The 20,012-nt window shown below is 43.6% G+C and overlaps 1 protein-coding gene across 1 annotated transcript in view; it reads left to right on the forward strand.

Annotated features, from left to right (window-relative positions):
* The first annotated feature begins 173 nt into the window (after positions 1–173).
* l(1)G0020 (RNA cytidine acetyltransferase l(1)G0020) overlaps positions 174–20,012 on the forward strand; it is a 29,698-nt gene continuing 9,859 nt past the window's right edge. Inside the window, exons 1-12 of the mRNA XM_077662381.1 lie at positions 174–394; positions 2,491–2,582; positions 3,773–3,895; positions 5,149–5,320; positions 9,551–9,727; positions 11,652–11,975; positions 12,359–12,597; positions 16,017–16,114; positions 16,644–16,788; positions 17,233–17,446; positions 19,153–19,254; positions 19,839–19,913. Coding sequence (XP_077518507.1) covers positions 287–394; positions 2,491–2,582; positions 3,773–3,895; positions 5,149–5,320; positions 9,551–9,727; positions 11,652–11,975; positions 12,359–12,597; positions 16,017–16,114; positions 16,644–16,788; positions 17,233–17,446; positions 19,153–19,254; positions 19,839–19,913 — 1,869 coding nt within the window. The 5' untranslated portion in view covers positions 174–286. The remainder of the gene's footprint in view (positions 395–2,490; positions 2,583–3,772; positions 3,896–5,148; positions 5,321–9,550; positions 9,728–11,651; positions 11,976–12,358; positions 12,598–16,016; positions 16,115–16,643; positions 16,789–17,232; positions 17,447–19,152; positions 19,255–19,838; positions 19,914–20,012) is intronic.

Genomic DNA, 20,012 nt, shown 5'->3' on the forward strand with positions numbered 1-20,012 from the left:
TTTTATTCATGCCCTCTTTTAAACCCACAGAATTCGTATACTTTATTTAAAGTAAAATTAAATAATGGCTAATCTTTTAGTACCTAGTTTACTGAATTACTAATTTTTATAAAATATCTTTATAATAATTGGTGATAATTTGCGTCAAATTTGGAGATAATTCAAACAAGTTCGGCATCACTGGTTGCAAGCATCATGGCGCCGTTCATCAGCGTGTGTGTATTTTGTTGCGCTCGTGCCGTGCACGTGTGATGTTATGTGCATCTGCATGCGCTAAACACCAGCCATGACACGCAAGAAAATAGATAATCGGATCCGTGTGCTCATTGAAAATGGAGTTCACACTGGTCATCGGACAATGTTTGTTGTCGTTGGCGAAAAAGGCCGCGATCAGGTAATTGAGACTTACTGCCAGTCACTGGTTCAGCGTGACAGTCAAGCAAATAAGAGCAATTGAAGTAATAATCGAATTGATTCAGTTTCCGCATGCTTCTTTGAATATCTGTAAGTGCGAAATGCTAAGACATCCGCATACTGAGGTTTGATGAAATTGCATTTCGGACCTCTTCATTACAGCGTCCGCCATGGGTTTTGTGGTGCCGTGGCTCTTTGGTAATCCTTTAAACTTCAGCGCCGTAGTTTCACTGCGGATGTAAAGAATTTCACTGCTGCTTGGAAATCGTAGTGGCTATGCATGAAGTGACTGAGAACTGCAGTAGGCTTGTTAGGTATACAAGCTAATTTTCGCTGATTTCTGCCTCATATTGGTGGGAACAGCCGAAAAAAACCAAAACGCAGACACAGAAAGGAACACACAGAACGTAGACGAGGCTGACTGTCAACTAAACTTTTTATTGGAAAATCCGCGCTTTTTGTTTCCTTGTCAAAAAGATCTTGCTTTTATCTCCCGTGGGGTTCGTTCAAGAAGGAAATTTCTTTTCTTGATAAGAGAGATGGATGGTGTGCTGACGCACCGCTGTCCTGTTTCTCGATTGACATCGAAGAAATGTATTATTCAATTCCGCACAAGAAACTGATGACCATGCTTAGAGGAACCATTGAAGAGCAGGGAGTTATTTCATTTCAAAACTCGGCCGGAGTGTCGGTGGAAGGGTTCCTAGAGCTGCTGCGCGCTTATCTTGGCTCTACGATCGTCGCTCATGGGGATTCCTTGAACGTCCAAAAAAGAGGCGTCAGCATCGGCTCTAAGGTAGCACCACTACTCAGTGACTTGTACCTGGCCGCAAGCGACAAGAGAATACAAGAATCTGTGAAAGAAAATAGCGTCACACGGATTTTTCGTTATGTTGATGATTTCTTGGTTCTGTGCAGAACAGAGGATTCAACAGACTTTGAGCGACTCAAGGATAGCGTACTGGAGACCTTTCGCAAAACCTGCCCAGAGTTGAAATTCACCCACGAGCTTCCAGCCAAGGATTCGCTGCAATTCCTGGACTTAAGCCTTGAATTCCAACCCGGACACTTATGTTGGAGGTACGAGCCTAGGGCGAAGAAACAGTTTCTCCCTTTTTCATCAAGCCATTCAAAGACCGTGAAAAGGGCAATATCGAGTGCCGCGCTCTTTTCAGCTCTGAAGAAATCGTGTGAGCATCAGATGGAGACAAGTTTTCGGCGGCAGATCGAAAGGCTAAAAAATGCGGACTATCCCGTTCTGATGCTTAGCAGCGTAGCTGAAAGCTTGCTGCGGAAAGTGAAAGGAGTGCAAGAAAGGAAAGGTGGACATGAAGAAGGCATTGAAAGGGAGAAATTAGCTGTGGTTCCGTATGTTCATGGATTGACCCACAACCTCATGAAGATTGGCAAGAGGCACGGGGTCCGGGTTGTTTGCTCTGCACCGAACAAGGCAACGAGCATGTGTGCTCGAGTCAACAGGCAAAAGGAGCAGCAATGCCAGATCGCACACCGAACAAGATTCAGCGAGTGTGTTAAAGGTGTGGTTTATAATATCCCTCTGGCCTGTGGAAAACAATATATAGGACAGACAGGAAGGTGCCTTAATGATAGGATAAGAGAACATGCATCATCGCTATCAGGTGCCCCAAGCAGCAATCTAGCCCTGCATTGCAGAGATTGTAAAAAAAAAAAAAGGCAAACAAGTGCGCAAGTGTGAGCCCAAGTTGCATGAAGTTCAAGTCATGAAAAGGTATGCAGACAAATTGACACGTGAGATCCTTGAGGCATTGGCGATACGGGAAACAGGACAGCGGTGCGTCAGCACACCATCCATCTCTCTATCAAGAAAAGAAATTTCTTTCTTGAACGAACCCCACGGGAGATAAAAGCAAGATCTTTTTGACAAGGAAACAAAAAGCGCGGATTTTCCAATAAAAAGTTTAGTTGACAGTCAGCCTCGTCTACGTTCTGTGTGTTCCTTTCTGTGTCTGCGTTTTGGTTTTTTTCGGCTGTTCCCACCAAGAAGAATGAACCAACTAGCTCAGTTTTCTACTCTTTTAACTTTCTGCCTCATAGGTTGTTATCCTACACCACATGCTTTCCAAGACGATGGTCAAGGCTCGACCGTCAGTGCTGTGGTGCTACAAGAAGGAGCTGGGCTTTAGCTCGTAAGTAACTCTATTTTGGCTAAGCTTAGACTTATGCGGTGTGTTCAACATTTTTGTAAATTTCAAATGCTGAGATACGAGCTCAGTGAAGCTGTGCCTCCTTGGAGGTTTATTGGTTTAGGCCTTTCAGCGGCGCCTGTGTGCAAGAGTTGGCATGAGGACTTGCGGCCGTGTGTTTTTGCTGTTTGCTACTTGTTCAGATTTCGCTATTTTTAATTTTGCTGTGCGTCTGAAACATGGCATGCCAGCCAAGCGTGCTTCCATCTTCTGTTGCATACCGTAACTGCCGTTTTCTGTCGCAGTAACTTATCGGTATTAAATCACAGTGTTACAGTGCAGTATTTGAAGTTGGTATGTATTTGCTTCTGTTACCCATGGTCACCTACTTTGCTACTGTGTGTTGGTTACAAAACTTGTTATACCCATCATCGGCAGTACATCACTTTTTGTGGTTCACGTGGAGCTTGGATAACCTCAGGAATGTGCCCCAAAAGAAGAAAGCTCTTTTTTGCAGCTGCTGCTGCCTAAAATGCGGAAGTGCACTGACCTCAGGCGTGCCGTCAAGCCGCTGTTTTATAGCAGTGTCCACCTGCACATTGAAATCATCATCCTTAAGCTCGAGGCAGCAAGCTCGTAAAATGGTTGTGAAATATCTTCAGATGTCTTTTATTGCTGAAAGACCACCAGGAAGCAAAGTGCACAAAGCTGCAAGATTACACTGGTTGTTTGAAGCGGCACGCAGTCCCATGTTCCATTCCATAAAGCTTTTGACTGTACTTACAGCATTCCACAAAAAAAAAAATGCAGACTTTAAAATTTGTTGTCCGGTTGGTGCCGTTTATAATTTAAGCAACCACTTGAGGGCACTTTTTTTGGCTCTCTTGAAGTGGATCCACACAGTGACTAAAATCACTGTTCTAGTTTGCTGGTCTTGTTTTATTTGATTCAGTCACAGAAAATTGTACCTTGATTGGACTTTCCACAGACCTATTACATGCGTTGACACTGTTGTATCACGCGAAGCACTGTTTGCTGTCACTTACTATTAAAAATAAGTGGGCTCACTCCTTCATAGCAAGTGGTGGCATTTCTCTGCTGTCACTCCTATTGAGTGTTCACATGGGCAGCATAATTTTATGTTAATAATTTGGTGATGATCATTATGTTAACCAGTTCTACTCTGTTTGCAGACATAGAAAAAAGCGAATGAAGTTGCTGCAAAAGAAAATCAAGAGTGGCAAGCTGGATGTTAATGAGGAAGACCCATTCGAGTTGTTCATTGCAGCAACAAACATCCGCTATTGTTATTACCAGTAAGTCAGTCACTCATTACTGATTGTTTTTTATTATTACTGAATGAACAGAAAGCTCCGATTTCATTGGGTATGCTCTTATTGATTTCAGTGTGAGCCTTGGTTTTTTTGTATGTGTAAAAAGGTACTTTGAACAACTTAATGGATCTTTGTGGTTTCCATGATTGGTTGTACCATTTGGAAGAAATTGTTGCCACAGAGAGTTCATACTGCAAAGCTGAAATTTGGATATCAAAGCACTACTCTGTCCTTGCTATCAGTCTTAATTGCTGAAAAGACCCTGTCAGAGGCTTTTATGTTATGATAGTAAAGACCTTTAGAATAAGGTGATGTTATTGGTTAGGGGCATAGGGGAATAGAAAGCGAGGTGCAGCGCACAGGTGCAGGACAGTTTAGATTGATAGCAAGGACAGAGTAGTGCTTTGATATCCAAATATCACCCTATTCTGAAAGCCCCTATTCTGAATGCCTTTCAGAGTGTAGCCTGTTTTGAATCACTTTGGTGTGTTAGTCGGTCTTTTAATTGGTTGCATTTCCTTCCCGGTGCTCTTTTGCACATATGCAGCATATCAGTGCATTATGGCTCTCTTTATAGTGCTGTTAACTTAGGTTTAACCGAGAGCCCAGTGCCCATGCTTTGGGAAGGCGATGCAACAACATATGGCCAACTTCTGAAGAAGCTGCAGCCACCTTGCAACATTTGGCCTCTGCAAATTATTCTGCTATTTTTCAGCATGGAATGAAATTGTTAAAAAAAAAAGTCTTACTCAGTTTATAGGCTGGTGCTTTTTCCTTGAATATGACTGCTTTTTGTGTACATAAACCAAAGCTTGCATCGGTCGGAGTGCAGCTTTATTTGTTGTAAAAAACATTGAATGTGGCAAAACAAAACTTGTTAGCTGCAGGCAGAAAAGAATATAAACTCATTACTAACATAAATGGTGGCACTGTCACGAACTATGCAGTTAGTTTACATCTGGGCAACTGAACTCTCTATGTTCATGACTTTGTCAAAATTCTGTTTTCTTTAGAGGAAGAGAAGTTGAAAGTTCAAGTCACATACTCAAGAATGTAATGCTTCAGTGTTTCACACTGCACAATGGAAATGACATGTTTCTTCCCAAGTTGGCATGCCAGCGTGTTCGTGCCATTGCAGTAGTCTGGAGCACCATCTTACTGTACTAGTGCAAAATGTGTACTGAAAGTAATACGCAAGATGTGTGAAAACTGTCTTGTCGTAATTGTTTTTTCAGTGAGACACACAAAATACTTGGAAACACTTATGGGATGCTGGTCCTTCAAGACTTTGAAGCGATGACTCCTAACATTTTGGCTCGAACAATCGAGACTATTGAAGGAGGTGGTCTGGTTGTTCTGCTGCTCCAGTCTGTCACGTCACTCAGGCAACTGTACACGCTGACCATGGTGAGCCTCACTTCAACAGCTGTTGAACAGCAGTAAGAAAGGGACGGTCAAGGGCTTTTTGATGTGGCAAGGAATTGTGAAACCTGAGGCGCATCATTGTCGAGGGATCTGTTCTGATTGCATGGGTTGCGTCAACATGCAGCGGTTATAACAGTAAAAGGGCATCTTAGAATTAAGCCTGCATTGAAATGCAGTCATGCTCAAATCCACTAACTTGTGCTCAGCAGCCAGATGCCACAGCTGCAGTCACTGTGGAGGATCTGAATGAAAGGCAGTTGATATTTAATGAGAGGCGAAAAAAAGAATACTACTCTTGCTTTACAGGAGCACTGAGGATTTGGGCTAATTGGTGCTGCATACTTTGAGAATGTGAGAGCACTTGGGATCACGTTGAGTAAAGCTGAGATTTGGGCGAGTTTGTAAGCATTCATGGTGGGTGAACAGCGCAACAAAGGCAGGACAAGCACTGTCTAACAACTGAGTTTATTGAAGAACGAAAAGTGCTAATATATAGTGAACGCCAACAATCAAACATAAAAACAGAAAAATCGACGAAAGGGTAAACGACCTATACCACGTGTGAGGCAAGATATTCAATTTCCTTGCCATTTAATGTCACGGAAGGATTGCTGATGCATTTTTCTCCTAGATTATGGATGTGATACACTTCCATGATTTCGTGCATCACCTTGCTTTAATTAAGAAAAAAAATTGTATTGGCAGGACAATATCTCTCGCAGAAAGAATATTAAAAACATTGTGGAACGTACAAAATGTTTCAGATTTCTTTATAAACTAGCCATTAAAAGTGTGAAAAACTTTTTGAGCTTGAAATTTTTTTCTAACTTTACTAGAAAAAAGGCTGTTTTCAGACGGTCCTTGATACAAAACGTTTCACTGCAAGCAAAAAGTTTTGACAGTAAGATGTAATGTATTAAAATATAGCTTGATAAATATACTTTTCAAAGAACATTTTAGAAGAAGCCAAAAAAATTTCAGAAACACAAAAGTATATGCACTAAAAAAAGAAAGGTAATAATGAAAACTCCTAGCGAATAGCTGAAATTCCTAATATAAAATTTCGAAAAAACTCGCACTGGAGAAGTAAAATTTATTCATTGAAAGAACAGCAACTAAGAGAGACCTTTTCTGTAGATTTAGCACTGTTTCAAACTGCTTGTCGCGATTGCGGAGGACGCAAAAAAAGCAAGCAACAAATATCACTTGTGTTGGTTTCGATGCAAAGTACCGCAGCACGCCGCAGTGGCAGGTCAAACGCCAGCTTGGGTGGCTTCCTTGCATTACAGCAGTGTCGTGCAATATATTGGACGTCAGGACGAAAGCTATTGCCGTTTCCACCCCACTCCTTGACAGTTGACGTGAGCAGAGGATGGCTACTGGAAAGCTACAATTGACCATGTCGCTGGTTCCTGTGCACTGTCCTTGTGTGGGAGAGGTGCGAACGGGTGCCGACCGTCTGGCTACCAGCTGTTCTTGCTGCTATATCTTCGTGGCACTGTTGGCAAATGTTGGGAAATGAACCGTGGCATGAACGCCATTACTCACTCATGTAGTGAGGCAAAGCCTGCCGCCTGCTTCCGAGCAGAATAGCTTGGTGGCCGGCAGTTTGATATATCCGTTTTATGGAAAACTGCTTTCGATATATAAAGTAAGAAATGCATGTATATTTTTTTGAAATATTTAGGAGCAGTTCAGTCTAGCCAATAATTTATAATATCTATGTTTGTTATAACAACGTTTGATGGTAAATTGCTAGAAAGTACTCTACAATTCTTTGGTTTTAAAAGAAATTATTTCAGAAGGCGTTTCAGACGATTTAGGACCATTCTGAATACATCCACAGCTTTCGCTTTGTTCAGCTTTGGAGAGTCAGTCCAAAGGTCAGTGTCCTGGTTTCTGCTGGGCTTGAAGTCAGTTTTTTTGGGGGGCAGATGGAAGTAACTCTTGCCTATATGGTTACAAGACACTACAGAAACCAGAATTATCATTCATGACATCAGTGTGGTGTGTAAACCAGCTCTAGGAATGAAAAAATCTGATGATGCAGTAATATCGCCAGAGACACTGCTGCTTGATGCATCAAAAAAATCTGCCACAGATGTAGCAAACTTGTGCCAAGTGGGATTTTTCCCGTGTGCGCGCCGTCCCTATGACTGACGCTGTGCTACGAGTGCTCTATGCCGGAAGCTCAGCATCAACGGCTTTTCAGAAATTGTTGTCTTGCGAGAAAAAACTATGCAATAAACTAAAGTAGATTTCTAAACAACCCGCTCGATGGTGCAACAACTTCTCGGTGGCCCCGGTAGGACTGAAATCATGCTTTGAATCTGTCAATCACTGGTGATCAGTGCGTAGTGGCATCATGACGAAAGAGTTAAACTTTGACCATCCGTGGACCGCTCTTTGACAACTGCTGACTTAGGCGGCAGGCAGGCAGCAGGTAGATTTAGAGGGCATAAGTTTCATGTGGGAACACTGCACGGTCCCCACCTGTATCAAAGTACAAAATTTGTCTTTTAGCGATGCATTATCTGCACACTGTATCCCGCAAAATGCTGTACTTCTAACCATGCTTTGCAGGGGGAATCATTCAGGCAATGCACACAGCTGAGTACCTGTATGCCTTCGAGAGACCAGCCACATTAACTCTTTGTAAAACACTTTAACATCTTCCCATCGCCTCATTTAATCATCTGTGTGCATCATCACCAATCAGCCAAAATGCATTGGCTGCTTATTTTACTTATACCTAGCCACTAACGTGGGTCTGTAACTTCACTTGGGAACCTCAGTATTGAACCACATTATCATGTTTACCCTAAGCAAGGCTAACAATATGCTGAACAATATTCCTTGCTGTTTTCCTAGAGCTCATGTTGAAAGCAGTAACGCTTACATCATACAAGCAGCAGTGGTTTTCCTTAAGTACTAGGTTAAGAAAAAAAAAGTTGTTGCATATGCATTACTTTTTAAATGGTTGACTCTTTTCGGACTGGAATTCGATAAATATTTGCAAAATACGCTCTCAACAAAATGCGTTGGCCGCTTATTGTACATATACCTAGCCAGTAACGTGGCAATGTAAATTCATTTGAAACCTCGATTTTGAACCATATTGTCATGTTTACCTATACTTTTCCAAAGAACACAATCAGAAGCCATGTTCCCACAGAAGTTAAGCTATGGCTGCCAACCACAATCTTAACAAATGGTATTGAGGTCAGTGTGGAAATAAATTTAGCTACATACAAATTTTACAAATGCGTGTTATGTCATGTCATTTAACTTTGAATCCATATAGAGGGAATGATTCCAAACGTCGAAACCAACATGCACTGTGGTATATATTCTCAGCAGCAGCTACATTACTGCGTCATGTTGCCAGTGCTCTCTTTTAGCAACTTCATTGTTTATATCAAAAAGTTAAAAGGGGCTTGTGGTATGGCCAAAAGCATCAAATTTCTTTTGTGCAGTTATTTTCTATATTATGGATGCAATAAATGAGTGCAAATGCCGGCGTACTCATGGGGTATTAGCTAATGTTTAGGGCCGACAAGCACGCCTTGCCTTCAGAGTGTGCCATGCACGGCTTGTGCACCAAGCAGGCAAGGACAATTGAGGAAACCTTATGTCACCAGGGATGACTTCTTAGTTGCAGGGGCTGACGTTGACATCACCGAGCCATGCACTGATTAAGCCATTGCACACAAGGAACAAGCGCTCCATGACAGCCAGGAATTTTATGAAGACGATGACGGGGAAGCCAACCTACCATTGGTGGCATCAACGTTTCAACTACGATTACTTACATTTCGCGCCTAAACCTTAGTGTTGGCAGCAAGGGTCACAGCAGAGAGCAAATGACTGAGCTGGAGAACTTGGAAACCACCTTGATGGGGCCTGCTTGGAAGAAGCTGATGTACACAGTGTACTTATAAAAAATATAAACACACTTTTCTCCAGCTTTGTAAATTTGACTGTAAAATGGGAGGTTCATTTAATATGAACTTCAGATACAATGAACACAATGCATGTGACCATCATGTTCGTTAAAAATGGGCTCGACTGTATATGTTTTAACTCTGGCCTTTCTTGATGGATTTCCTTTTCTGTAGAAAACATGGGCCTTGTTCACCGTTACTTATGTTTGCTGTGTTCACATGCTTTAATATAGATGTATTTTAATATAGATATATATTTTTTCTGCAGGATGTTCATGCACGATACCGCACCGAAGCACACCAAGATGTTGTAGGTCGCTTCAATGAGCGCTTCATCCTCTCACTAAGTTCTTGCAAGTCTTGCCTTGTGGTTGATGATCAGCTCAACATTTTGCCAGTGTCATCATTTGCTGCAAACATCAGCCCAGTATCCCGAGCTGCTGAGGTGAGCCCTTTTCTTTGTTCCAGGAGGGTGTATCACTATTGACGTGTGTTCTACGTGTGTTCTTGTTGCTACGTGTTTCTCTATGGCAACATACACTATCATTTGGAAATGCAGTAAACATTTGCAACTGAGAATTAAACATTTGCCTTAGACATTGCACATTATCAAGCTTGGTGAGCATTATGAAGCATGCTTTCAGTTCCTTGTACTATGATACATGGAAAAGTCATATATGGCCATAGATGCATTGGCAGTCTCTAGTTTCATCCTTCTTCGCAGTACTTATCATGGTGAAATGTCTTGTACATGTCCTAGTTTATTATTCGTATTAGTTTGTTGTGAGGTTTAATGCCTTGAAAGGACACACAGGCTACTGGGGACACCGTAGTAGAGAGCTCAGGATTAGTTTGTACCACGTAGGGTTTTTTTAACATGCACTGACATCGTGCAGCACAGTGGTGCTGTAGAGCCACTGAGCTCAAGATCGCCACGCAGCAGGCTGAAACGTGTTCCCGCCGGCCTGCGAGCTGTTTGTTGACACAGTCGACACGGTCGTGCCGACAAGCGCCCGCGCTGAGGAGCTGGCCGGGCACACGTTGCGTGAGTTATAGCCTGCCGGCATGTCTCGTCGCGGTCCCGTTGAAGGATTCCTGCCTCGGGAAACCTTAAACGGCCCTTTCACCCGCGGCGCTTTTCGGGGAAACGCTCTCTTTTCTTTTGTTTGTGCGGGTGTGTGCCGGCTCCGCGTATTCACCGTGGGGAAAACGGCGCCGCTTCTGGGCAGCGCGCCGGGAACACGGATTGTGCCTGGTCAGTGTCAGTGGCGCGCTTTCCGAACGCTGGCCTTTAGGTTTCTTTTTCTTTAAGTCAATAGGTGGCTTCGGTGGCGACATGCCATAGTTCCAGAGGTGCGGAAAGATATACACCTCAGCTACACTCATTGCCCGAACTTGCAGTCAACGGCGGCGCCGAGACGATTCTTCTTTTGGTCATGTGTTGTTGTTTCTGCCGGCTGACGCCATTTCGAGGAAAAGAGGGCAAATGACGGTTCTGTTCGTGTGCGTGTGTGTGTATTCCTGCCTCGATTCGTCAGCACAGTCCGACTTCCTGAGGGGAAGATGCTGTGTTCTGATGTGTAGCGCTTTTCTCGTCTTGTGCCTCACCTCAGTAACATGGGTCTCGCTGGAAGCACTGTGGGCCCGTCTAAATACCTGGCCACAGGCGACTACTACGTCACAAGGGGGCCGGCCCAATCAGCAGTGAGCTGAAGGGTTAAGAGGAGTTGTTGGCGGGAATCTAGGGGTTCTCGCCAGGAGCTTTTGACCGGGAGAGCTCTGGCGGCTTCACTCTGTTGTTGCTCTCCATTTGTTCTGTTCTGTCTTTAATGTATCATCTATGCTAATCTCATATGTATAAAGTTTTTTTGTTTTTCCTACGAAAATCGTCATCATCATCCTTCGTGCTAATGCCAATCAGAAGACCGGGCCGTAATGGCAACAAGACGGCCTGACCTCGCTACGCAACAGCAAGCGAGAAGAAAAGAAAGAACCTCAACTGGTGCCTTTTGCATTTTGCCTTCGAAACGTGGTTGCCACGGCTGGGATTGAACCTAGGTCCTCTGGCTGAGTATCTAAGCACCCTAACCGCTGAATCACCATGGCTGGTTATTTTTAGCTACTGAATCCACAACCATACGATGAAGATGCACATTTTGGTTGAAATTTCCTCGGGGCAGCCTGGGACAAGAGAGAGAATGGTAGATTTGCATTTATTGTTCCTTTAACGATTGATTCCTTAGGTTCTTTTTGGGATGATTGTTTTTTGTTTTTATTTTCTTTCCTTCACAGTGTGTAAGGATCAACTTTAACCTGAGTGGCCTTAAAGTATTACTGAAAAGTGCACCTTATAACCTTGTGTCTTGTAGGACCCAGAGGCTCAGGAGCTGGCAGAGCTGAAGAACTCCCTGCAGGACACACAGCCTCTAGGAGTGCTCATCAGCTGCTGCAGCACGTGCGACCAGGCACAGGCAGTGCTGAAGTTTGTTGATGCCATCACCGAGAAAACGTTTCGAACCACAGTGGCGGTCACGGCAGCCCGAGGTCGGGGAAAGTCTGCTGCACTGGGCCTGGCTGTGGCTGCAGCCGTCGCCTTTGGTTACTCCAACATCTTTGTCACTGCACCCAGCCCAGAAAACTTGAAGACACTGTTTGAATTTGTCCTAAAGGGTTTCGATGCCCTCAAGTATGAGGTGAGATATAGCCTGCTGACAACGTTTATGACATTACTAGTTCTGGTAAAGATTGTCAAGGCATGTGGAGGATTATTCCTATGAAATATGTGCAGTATGCTAACTTCTTTAAAGCTCTTTCTTGCTAAATTTGAAATCTTCAGAATTCATATTCAGTTCTTAAAACGGCACGTGGGGATCTTTTGACATGCCACTCGCTTGATGCTTATACGTAGTGGAAGCAATGCTAGCATTATTTTGTAGAGCTTCCCCCCCCTTGCATTCTGTTTGATCCCACAAGACAGAATTTTGTTGAGGGAGCTGTGTTGCTCTATGCTGAGCATAGTTGTGAGGCTGGGCCTCTACGACCATTCACACCACATGCTGTGCATCCTGTGGCTCAGGAGCACCAAGACTATGAAGTGGTGCAGTCAACTAATCCGGAACTGAACAAGGCAGTGGTGCGTGTGACGGTGTCTCATGAGGACCACCGGCAAGTGGTCCAGTACGTGCATCCATCGGACGCACACCTGCTGGGGCAAGCTGAGCTTCTGGTGGTCGACGAGGCGGCTGCTATTCCTCTTCCCGTGGTACAGAAACTGCTTGGGCCCTACCTGGTGTTCCTGTCATCAACGATAAATGGGTGGGTTGATAAATAGGATGTCCTTTACATGATTGGAAACGTGTTTGAGGTGGGAATGGTGTTTCCCTAGTTGTGCATCCTCAGAAGTTTGACAGACTTGCACATCCAAGTGCAGGTACCCATGGTTAGTGGTTTTTCTTTTAATCGTGAAATACTTTTAGCTCCCTGTTGTTGGCGCACCGGGAGTTAACTTGGTGCTAGAACAGTGGGAAACACTGAGCCGAACCTAAATGAACATCAGCGGAACTCTCAGTTCACCTGCCCCTGGTGCCTGCACGCTGCGCTGCCGCCGAAGCAGTGCACGCGTTAACAGCAGCGTCTTCATGGTCCCATGTTGATAAAAGCCAGCGTGTGGCGCGAAGGAGGAGCTTAAGTTCTGCCCTGCAGCCCGAGAGGTGCACATGTAGCACTAGATGAGCGAGGTGAAAGCATCGCATGAGTTGCCATCATTACATAATGCGCATGCTGGCGGCAGGGCTTGCGGCGTCATCTATCAGTACGGCCAGTAACCAGCTCTAGTCGCGAGGGCCGCCATACATAAAGAGCGGCAAAGAAAGCTGAGCGCACTGCTGCTCATTAAGGAAAGCTTCGGAAATAATAGTGGCTGATGGGGGCACTCCCCAAAGACTAGTGCGACTATGCTTGGGGACAGCTTTCTGCGGCTATCTGCTGGAAGCTGCAAGCTTGCGCCACCAGCTTCTCTGCCTGTGTCTCTCGCACGTGAGTGCGTGATAAGAGAGCGTTTGTACCTTCCACTGCTTAGCCGCAAAAAGCTGTCCCTGTTTATATGAGTATCTATGACTTGTCCTATAATATGCTGAGCCTTTCCTGCAGTGGTTCATGCTTACATTTACTCTCAACGACAGGGTATTCAGTGAATTTTTTTTGGTGAAGAAATGGTCACACTTTCAAAAAAAAAAAGATGGTTACAGAAAAAGTTACATGGTTACAGAAATTTTCATGCACGCCGCTTACTGGTCCGAAATTGCATTTTTGCTGCTCTGCCCTCAATTTCTCTTTATTATTATGGCAGGTACATCATTGGACCCATCGATCAAATGTTTGAGAAAAGCTTCATAATTGGCTGCACATTACCAAGCAAGGCATCCACAATATTGAAACAACCCTTATAACGCAAAACTTGCAAAGCAGCCATCACATATAGAGGATTGTTTAATTTTGAATGTTACTATCATGCTTTGTGGTTTCATTATTTGGAAAGGGGCAGTCCTTAAATTACAATGAAAATTTTGTAAAGCCGGTCCCAGTTATATAGAACCTGCTTATATTGAATTATTGTTCATAGCAAATAGTTGGAACCCCCCTGAAAAATCCCATGAAAAAGTACTTTTGTTTACATTTACTGAAATCCTATTCGGCGGTGCGTTCGATATATCAAACAGCACGATGCTCCTGCACGTGGCGCTTCTGATGGCGGTCCCGCGATCACTTTTTGTGCATGGAGATGGGTCGGCTTCTCCACCTTGGGCAGCTGCTTGCTGCACTAGCACTGTTAAGCATATTCGTGAAGAGGTAAACGTGGGGTGTTCGTGAGGGTAGGCTTTGGTCTCTCGTACTCATTTTCTAGGGGGCGATGGTGTGAATGTACAGGTGGTATTAACGCGATAGTGTTAAAGGTCCTGTTACGCAGAAAATCCCGTGTTGGTGTATACGGTTGATCGTGGGATGTTGCTCAGGAAGAGCAACTTGGGTTGCACAAGACTCATCGGTGGCAGCGCCTGTCATCGCAGGGCAGTGGCGCATCCCTTAACTACTGCACCATTGTGCAAGGAGTGTATGAGGACTCCTTGGGACATATGAATGTAAAACAGAGAATGACCAATGGGCATTAACTCATTAACGCTATCGCTTCATATCCTTAAGGTGGGGATTAAGTGTCCCCTCCAATTTTTAGCCCTACAGCTAATTGCAGTTGAGCAATGGCAATTGCTCTGCCTTAGTTACTGATTTGAGTGCTTCTTTCTCTGCCACTGTTTCATAAGGCCAGTGGCCTAAAAATTTCAAGAGTGATTTTGATAGATTGCCGTTCAGTTTGGGAGCCTTCAGGGCACGCGATGCAGGAGACGTTGCCCATTGGAACGTTCAGTCTCCTCAGATTGCCCTAGAGTGCCTCACACTTGGCACAAAAACGCGGGTAGCTGAAAGGATACCTTTACATAACAGTCATGCTTGCAGCCGAAAACTTCATTAAATCGCGAGTTTTGTTAAGTTGAGGTTCCTATTTTCCAGCAGTTCAGATAAAGTGACAGATTCCTGGAACACTCCTGGTATATGGCTCCTTGTAAATGCAATAGAACCTCGATGATACAATTACGGTTGACCAGAGTTTCGCGATGACACAAATTTAAAAAATGTCCCAGCCACAATGCATTATATACAATACGTTACGGGTCAGGTCCATGCTTGCACTTTCTCAAGTCGCGGCGGATGAAGCAAACACGCTAACGACTGATGCCTGCCAGCAGACTCCCAACGATAATGATGCCGTTCAAAAGGGGACTACTTGGTGACATATTGAGAGGGAAAAGGTCCAAACAAGCATTGTGAACTTCTTCAGCTGAAAGCAGCCGAGCCAAGAAAACGCACCTAGAACCGTACCAATGGCAGCTGTCAGGCTTTGCCGCACTACACTAATGGCTAGGTGCACCTGTACTTTCTGCTCCTGTTCTGCTCTACAGGTTCAAGGCCGCCAGCTACATTTGTGCTAAAAGGGGGCATGCAAATCACTGTCTATCTTGGCTATAGCTTTCATCTTCATCTGCTTGTTTAGGAGTCTCCTGGTATGGCATGCGATGCGCAAGGAATTCTTTAAATTGAAAGTGTGGTATAAAATTGCTTTGTTAAATTGCGAAAAAAAATTCACGGTTTTCAATAGGGCAGATGTTGGGAAACTAACGAAGGGCATTACTTTGTTTCGTTTCGTTACATTGAGGTTTCTTATATCGAGGTTCGACTGTACTTGCTTTTAGGCTACAGGGAAGCAGAACTGCATTTTTAGAACTGTTGCTTCATGAGGTCAGACGTGCTAAAGTCTTGAAAGGGAGCTGCTGGGTCCAAGGAAACGGTATCGTGAATAACACTCCAGCAGAAAATAGATGGCTTTCCTTTATGGCAGGTGGTTTTATAAGCAAGGAGATGCTGAAGCTGGAATGATAGGCTTCTTGGCTCTAACATTGAAGGACTGGTACCAAACCAGGATTAAAGACTGACCTGGCACTTGCTCGAGGGTGTTGAAGCTAAGCTTCTTCTCGTACTTATCTTCCGAGAGTTGAATTTTCAAAAATTGTCAAGTGACCTGCGCATCTTGAGGCTGAGAAGGCAGCCGTCTAAAGCATTTGTAATGGTCTTGTTGCACTCTCCTTGTTGACCTCATTGTTGATTGACGTTTTCATTATTAGATATGAAGGCACGGGAAGGTCTTTGTCTTTGAAGTTAATTCAGCAGCTGCGGCAACAGTCTGCCATTGCATCTAATGAGAAGAGCAAGTCTGTAGGAGGTGAGTACAGGATATCTTGCTGATGTGATTGGTTAGACATGTAATCAGGCATGTATTCGTCTCAACTCATAAAAGGAAATTATAATTTCTTTGTGATACTTGAATTGAAGCTCTCTTGACAAGTTTTACTTATTGCAATAAATATTAACAGATGCATGTGGCAAACTGTGTTCTGTTTTATTTAAAACTTTTTTTCATGTTTTATCTGAATCGATTTTGCAAAAATGCCACATTTTTCTCCAGGTTAAATATGTAGCATATATTTCAAGATTTTTATTTTCTGGAAGAATTCATTAGAGAAAGTTGGCAAACTATTCACATTGCAAGGACACAGCTTATTGTTGCTGTTAACTCTTTATGCCGCTACATTTCTTTTTGATTTTTTTTGTTCGTAGTGTGGTGCTGTTTTCAGGACATGGAAGAGATGTGACAGTTCCGCATTTGAGTTTGCCTGAGGCAGTGTCTTCTGAGGTTGAGTATGTCGTGCATGGAAATGCCAATGGAGTGCCTCTGGGTTTCTGTCTTCCAGGGAGAACTCTGCATGAGGTGTCACTCAGTGAGTCCATCAGATACAAGCCTGGGGACCCTGTTGAGAAATGGCTGAACCAGCTGCTATGCCTGGATGCATCTGTGCCACCAGCTTCTGGTTGCCCTCCACCACAGGACTGCCAGCTATATCCTTTGCAGTGCATGCTTCAACTTTGGGTGTTCACTTTGTTGTCGAGTAGCTCCATTGACTACCTCCGCACCCCGTACCTCAAGGGAGGGGAGGGGAATGGGGTGGCCTGTGAAGCTGGCACTGGTGCGTTCTGCCACATCCGCTGGGAGTCGCCCGAAGGAGGCCGGAGGGGGAGTGCAGTTGTAGTGGGTCACGAGAGAGAGAGAGAGAGTGTTGGGCGCCTCTCGCGGGTTAGCGAAAAGCAGATTCCCAAAAGTTCTTTTGGAACATACTAGATAGCATTACTGGTCCACAAGTTGCCTGGATTGTATAAAATGGGCCATTTTGTGTAATCATGCTAGCGAGTGCTGCGACCTTTTCCCTTAGCTTATTTACTAATATATTGGAATGGCAGATTGTGCTAATTTCATCACTGTTGTTGGCCTTGACTTGTGAGCACGTTCTATGTTAACCGGGACACCCTGTTCAGCTACCATAAGGCCTCGGAGGCCTTTCTGCAGCAGGTGGTGTCGTTGTACGTGGCCTCGCACTATAAAAACTCGCCAAACGATCTGCAGATGCTCTCAGATGCGCCTGCACACCATCTCTTTGTGCTGCTGGCACCGGTGGACCCAAACTCCAAGGCCCTCCCGCAAGTTCTCTGCGTACTGCAGGTACCACGACTATTGTGAGATGCATACTGGGATAGGGGTGCTGGCTGACATGTTCTGTCCTTTTTGTAACATAGCAGGCCATGTGGATGACAGCTGAATTTGAGATGAAAAGCAAGCTGTGTAGTCTCAGCTAAGATACCCTGCATCTGCTTTGAGAACTTGGCACTGTAGAAGCTCGATGATATCATCATGGCTGAATTTGGCATGTGAAAAATGCTTAGAATTCCCTGACTGAAGTGTGTTCTGTCTGTTGTGTACGGCGTGCAAAATTTTATACATTTGGAACACTCTACCATGCTACTATGCATGATATGAACATGGGAGATGCAATTGCTGGCAGTAACGTTGCCAGAAAGTTACTGCAGATTTGGGGTTTTGGTGGAAGCAGTGTGGCATGCTCTGAATGGTGTGTCTAGGGAAAATGGAAGGAAAAGAAAATGGGTAGTTTGTCTGCAAAGATGCATTTTCTGAGTGGAGATTGCTGACTCCAGTATTTGTATCCCACATAGAGCCCTGAGGCATAGAGTGTTGCTCTGGATTTCACAGGTGGTGTGAGCTATGGGAAAACTTCACAAGTCCCTTTATGTGGTTGAAACCTTGGGATTGCCAACTATGCCTGCAGGGTATGAAAAGTAGCTGGGACATCTTTGCAATTAATGGAAACAATGTTTCAACATGTGCTGACAGAATGAAAAAAAAAAAAGAGCTTGTCTAGTAACACAAATATCACAAAGCTGCAAAAAGATGTTTTAGCACTCACAGCTTGGATACAAGCAAAGCCAAACCCTCAATGACAACTTCCACTACAGGTTACTAACAAAGCTGGTTCAGTTGACGCTATACATGTGGGTCATTCCACGCCAAACGCTCCAGACGTGCTTGAACCTCTTCAATTTGTTCAAAAAAATTCACGGAAACTTATCCTAAAGTGCGTAATCAAAACCGCAAATATTTTTCTCGAAAATTTATTCGTGACGCGAGTACAGTTTGAATATTTGGAAAAGGCGAGAAACCAGGTACTGCTCAATAATTCATAAAAAAATTCAAATTTTTAGAAAACACTTCACAATTTTTTATTGACATTTGCACAGATCCTGGCTTTCGATATAATTTGGAGCATGCAGCTTTATAAGGCATAAATGTTAAAAAAAAATTGAAAGCAAATATGAAAATGTACCATTTTTGTTGTTTTTTGTTTTAAATGTCAACTTGCTCTCGGAAATTCGGAATAGCTGTTTTGCTTCTCTAGATGTCTAGAACCTATAACCAATGTTACAGGTGATGAAACTGCGTACATCGGTGCAAAAAAAATACTCAAGTTGCAAAAAAGTGCATTTTGAGCCAAAAATATTCGTTAATTTCACCCTGAGGTGGTCCAAACCAAAATACAAACAATAGCAGGTTATGTAGAGCAGTTTATTGCGTTTCAGTTCTGAAATTTTTGTCAAGGTAATTTTTGTTGAAAGCGAGAAAATAATTTTTGAAGTTGGAACTCCTGCACTGCAGGACAGGTGTACAGGGAACAGGTGTGTACCCAGTGGCGAGGGGTTTGACAATGTAAGCGTTTGGTTACGATTTGTGCACTGTACATGTGCCCAAATTCTCAAACGAGTAAAAATTGAATGACAAAGTATTTAATTGATATTCTAATTGTTGAATATTTCCTCTCCCCATAGTATATATTTATATATTTTTTCTCATGCTAGGTTTGCTTTGAAGGTGGCATATCCAAGTCCAGTGTTTCCGACAGCTTTTCTCGTGGAAGGAGGGCCCACGGTGATCTTATTCCCTGGACTGTGTCACAGCAGGTATGTCAGGTTATTAATTTTTTTTTTGTGCGTGAACATTATGCAGTCGATTTCATCTCTACTGTGTATTCATTCCTTTCGCTTTTTCACTATTGTGTTATGTACATGTAGTGCATGATACTGTTATTTCAAAGCTGTTACTGGCTGTTATTTGCACAGTAACAAACAAGCACTTGTGTCCTTTGGAAGAACAGAAAAAAAAAGGAAGACCAAATGAATGGTAAAGCTACTACTTCTAGTTTGGTACCAATCAAGCTGTGCAGCACAGAACGAAACGAGGTTGTACCCTGGAAATGGTGCTCAGCAATAACTGCTGATTAGTGGTTGTCTGGCAGTGCAGGTGATTAGCGTAACACACTAGCCTGTATAGAGTACCCAGAAGAAGGGGACCCTGCAGCAGGAGCATTCACACTTTCTGGATGGCACGTGTTGGTTCGTCGCAGAGAGAAAGCTGATTAATTTTGCCTACATACATATCTATAAATGCCTACAGGTTCTTGTTGTGGGGGATTTTAGTCAAAAAGTTTTCTTGTTAACTTGTGAAACATGTCCAGGTATCATTACTGTTTCTTTTTATTGTGCAGTTTCAAGATGAAGAATTTGCTGGCCTAGCTGGTGCTCGTGTAGTAAGGATCGCCACTCATCCGGAGTACCAAAGGGTGAGTTCTTACTGCTTGTTGTTAATGCTTATGAATTACAACATGTGTGTTCCAGATTCATTTATATAATTTATTTCTTATCTTGGTACTTACTGGGCA

This window comes from Amblyomma americanum, chromosome 4 (genome assembly GCF_052857255.1).
Source record: "Amblyomma americanum isolate KBUSLIRL-KWMA chromosome 4, ASM5285725v1, whole genome shotgun sequence".
Lineage (NCBI taxonomy): Eukaryota > Metazoa > Arthropoda > Arachnida > Ixodida > Ixodidae > Amblyomma > Amblyomma americanum.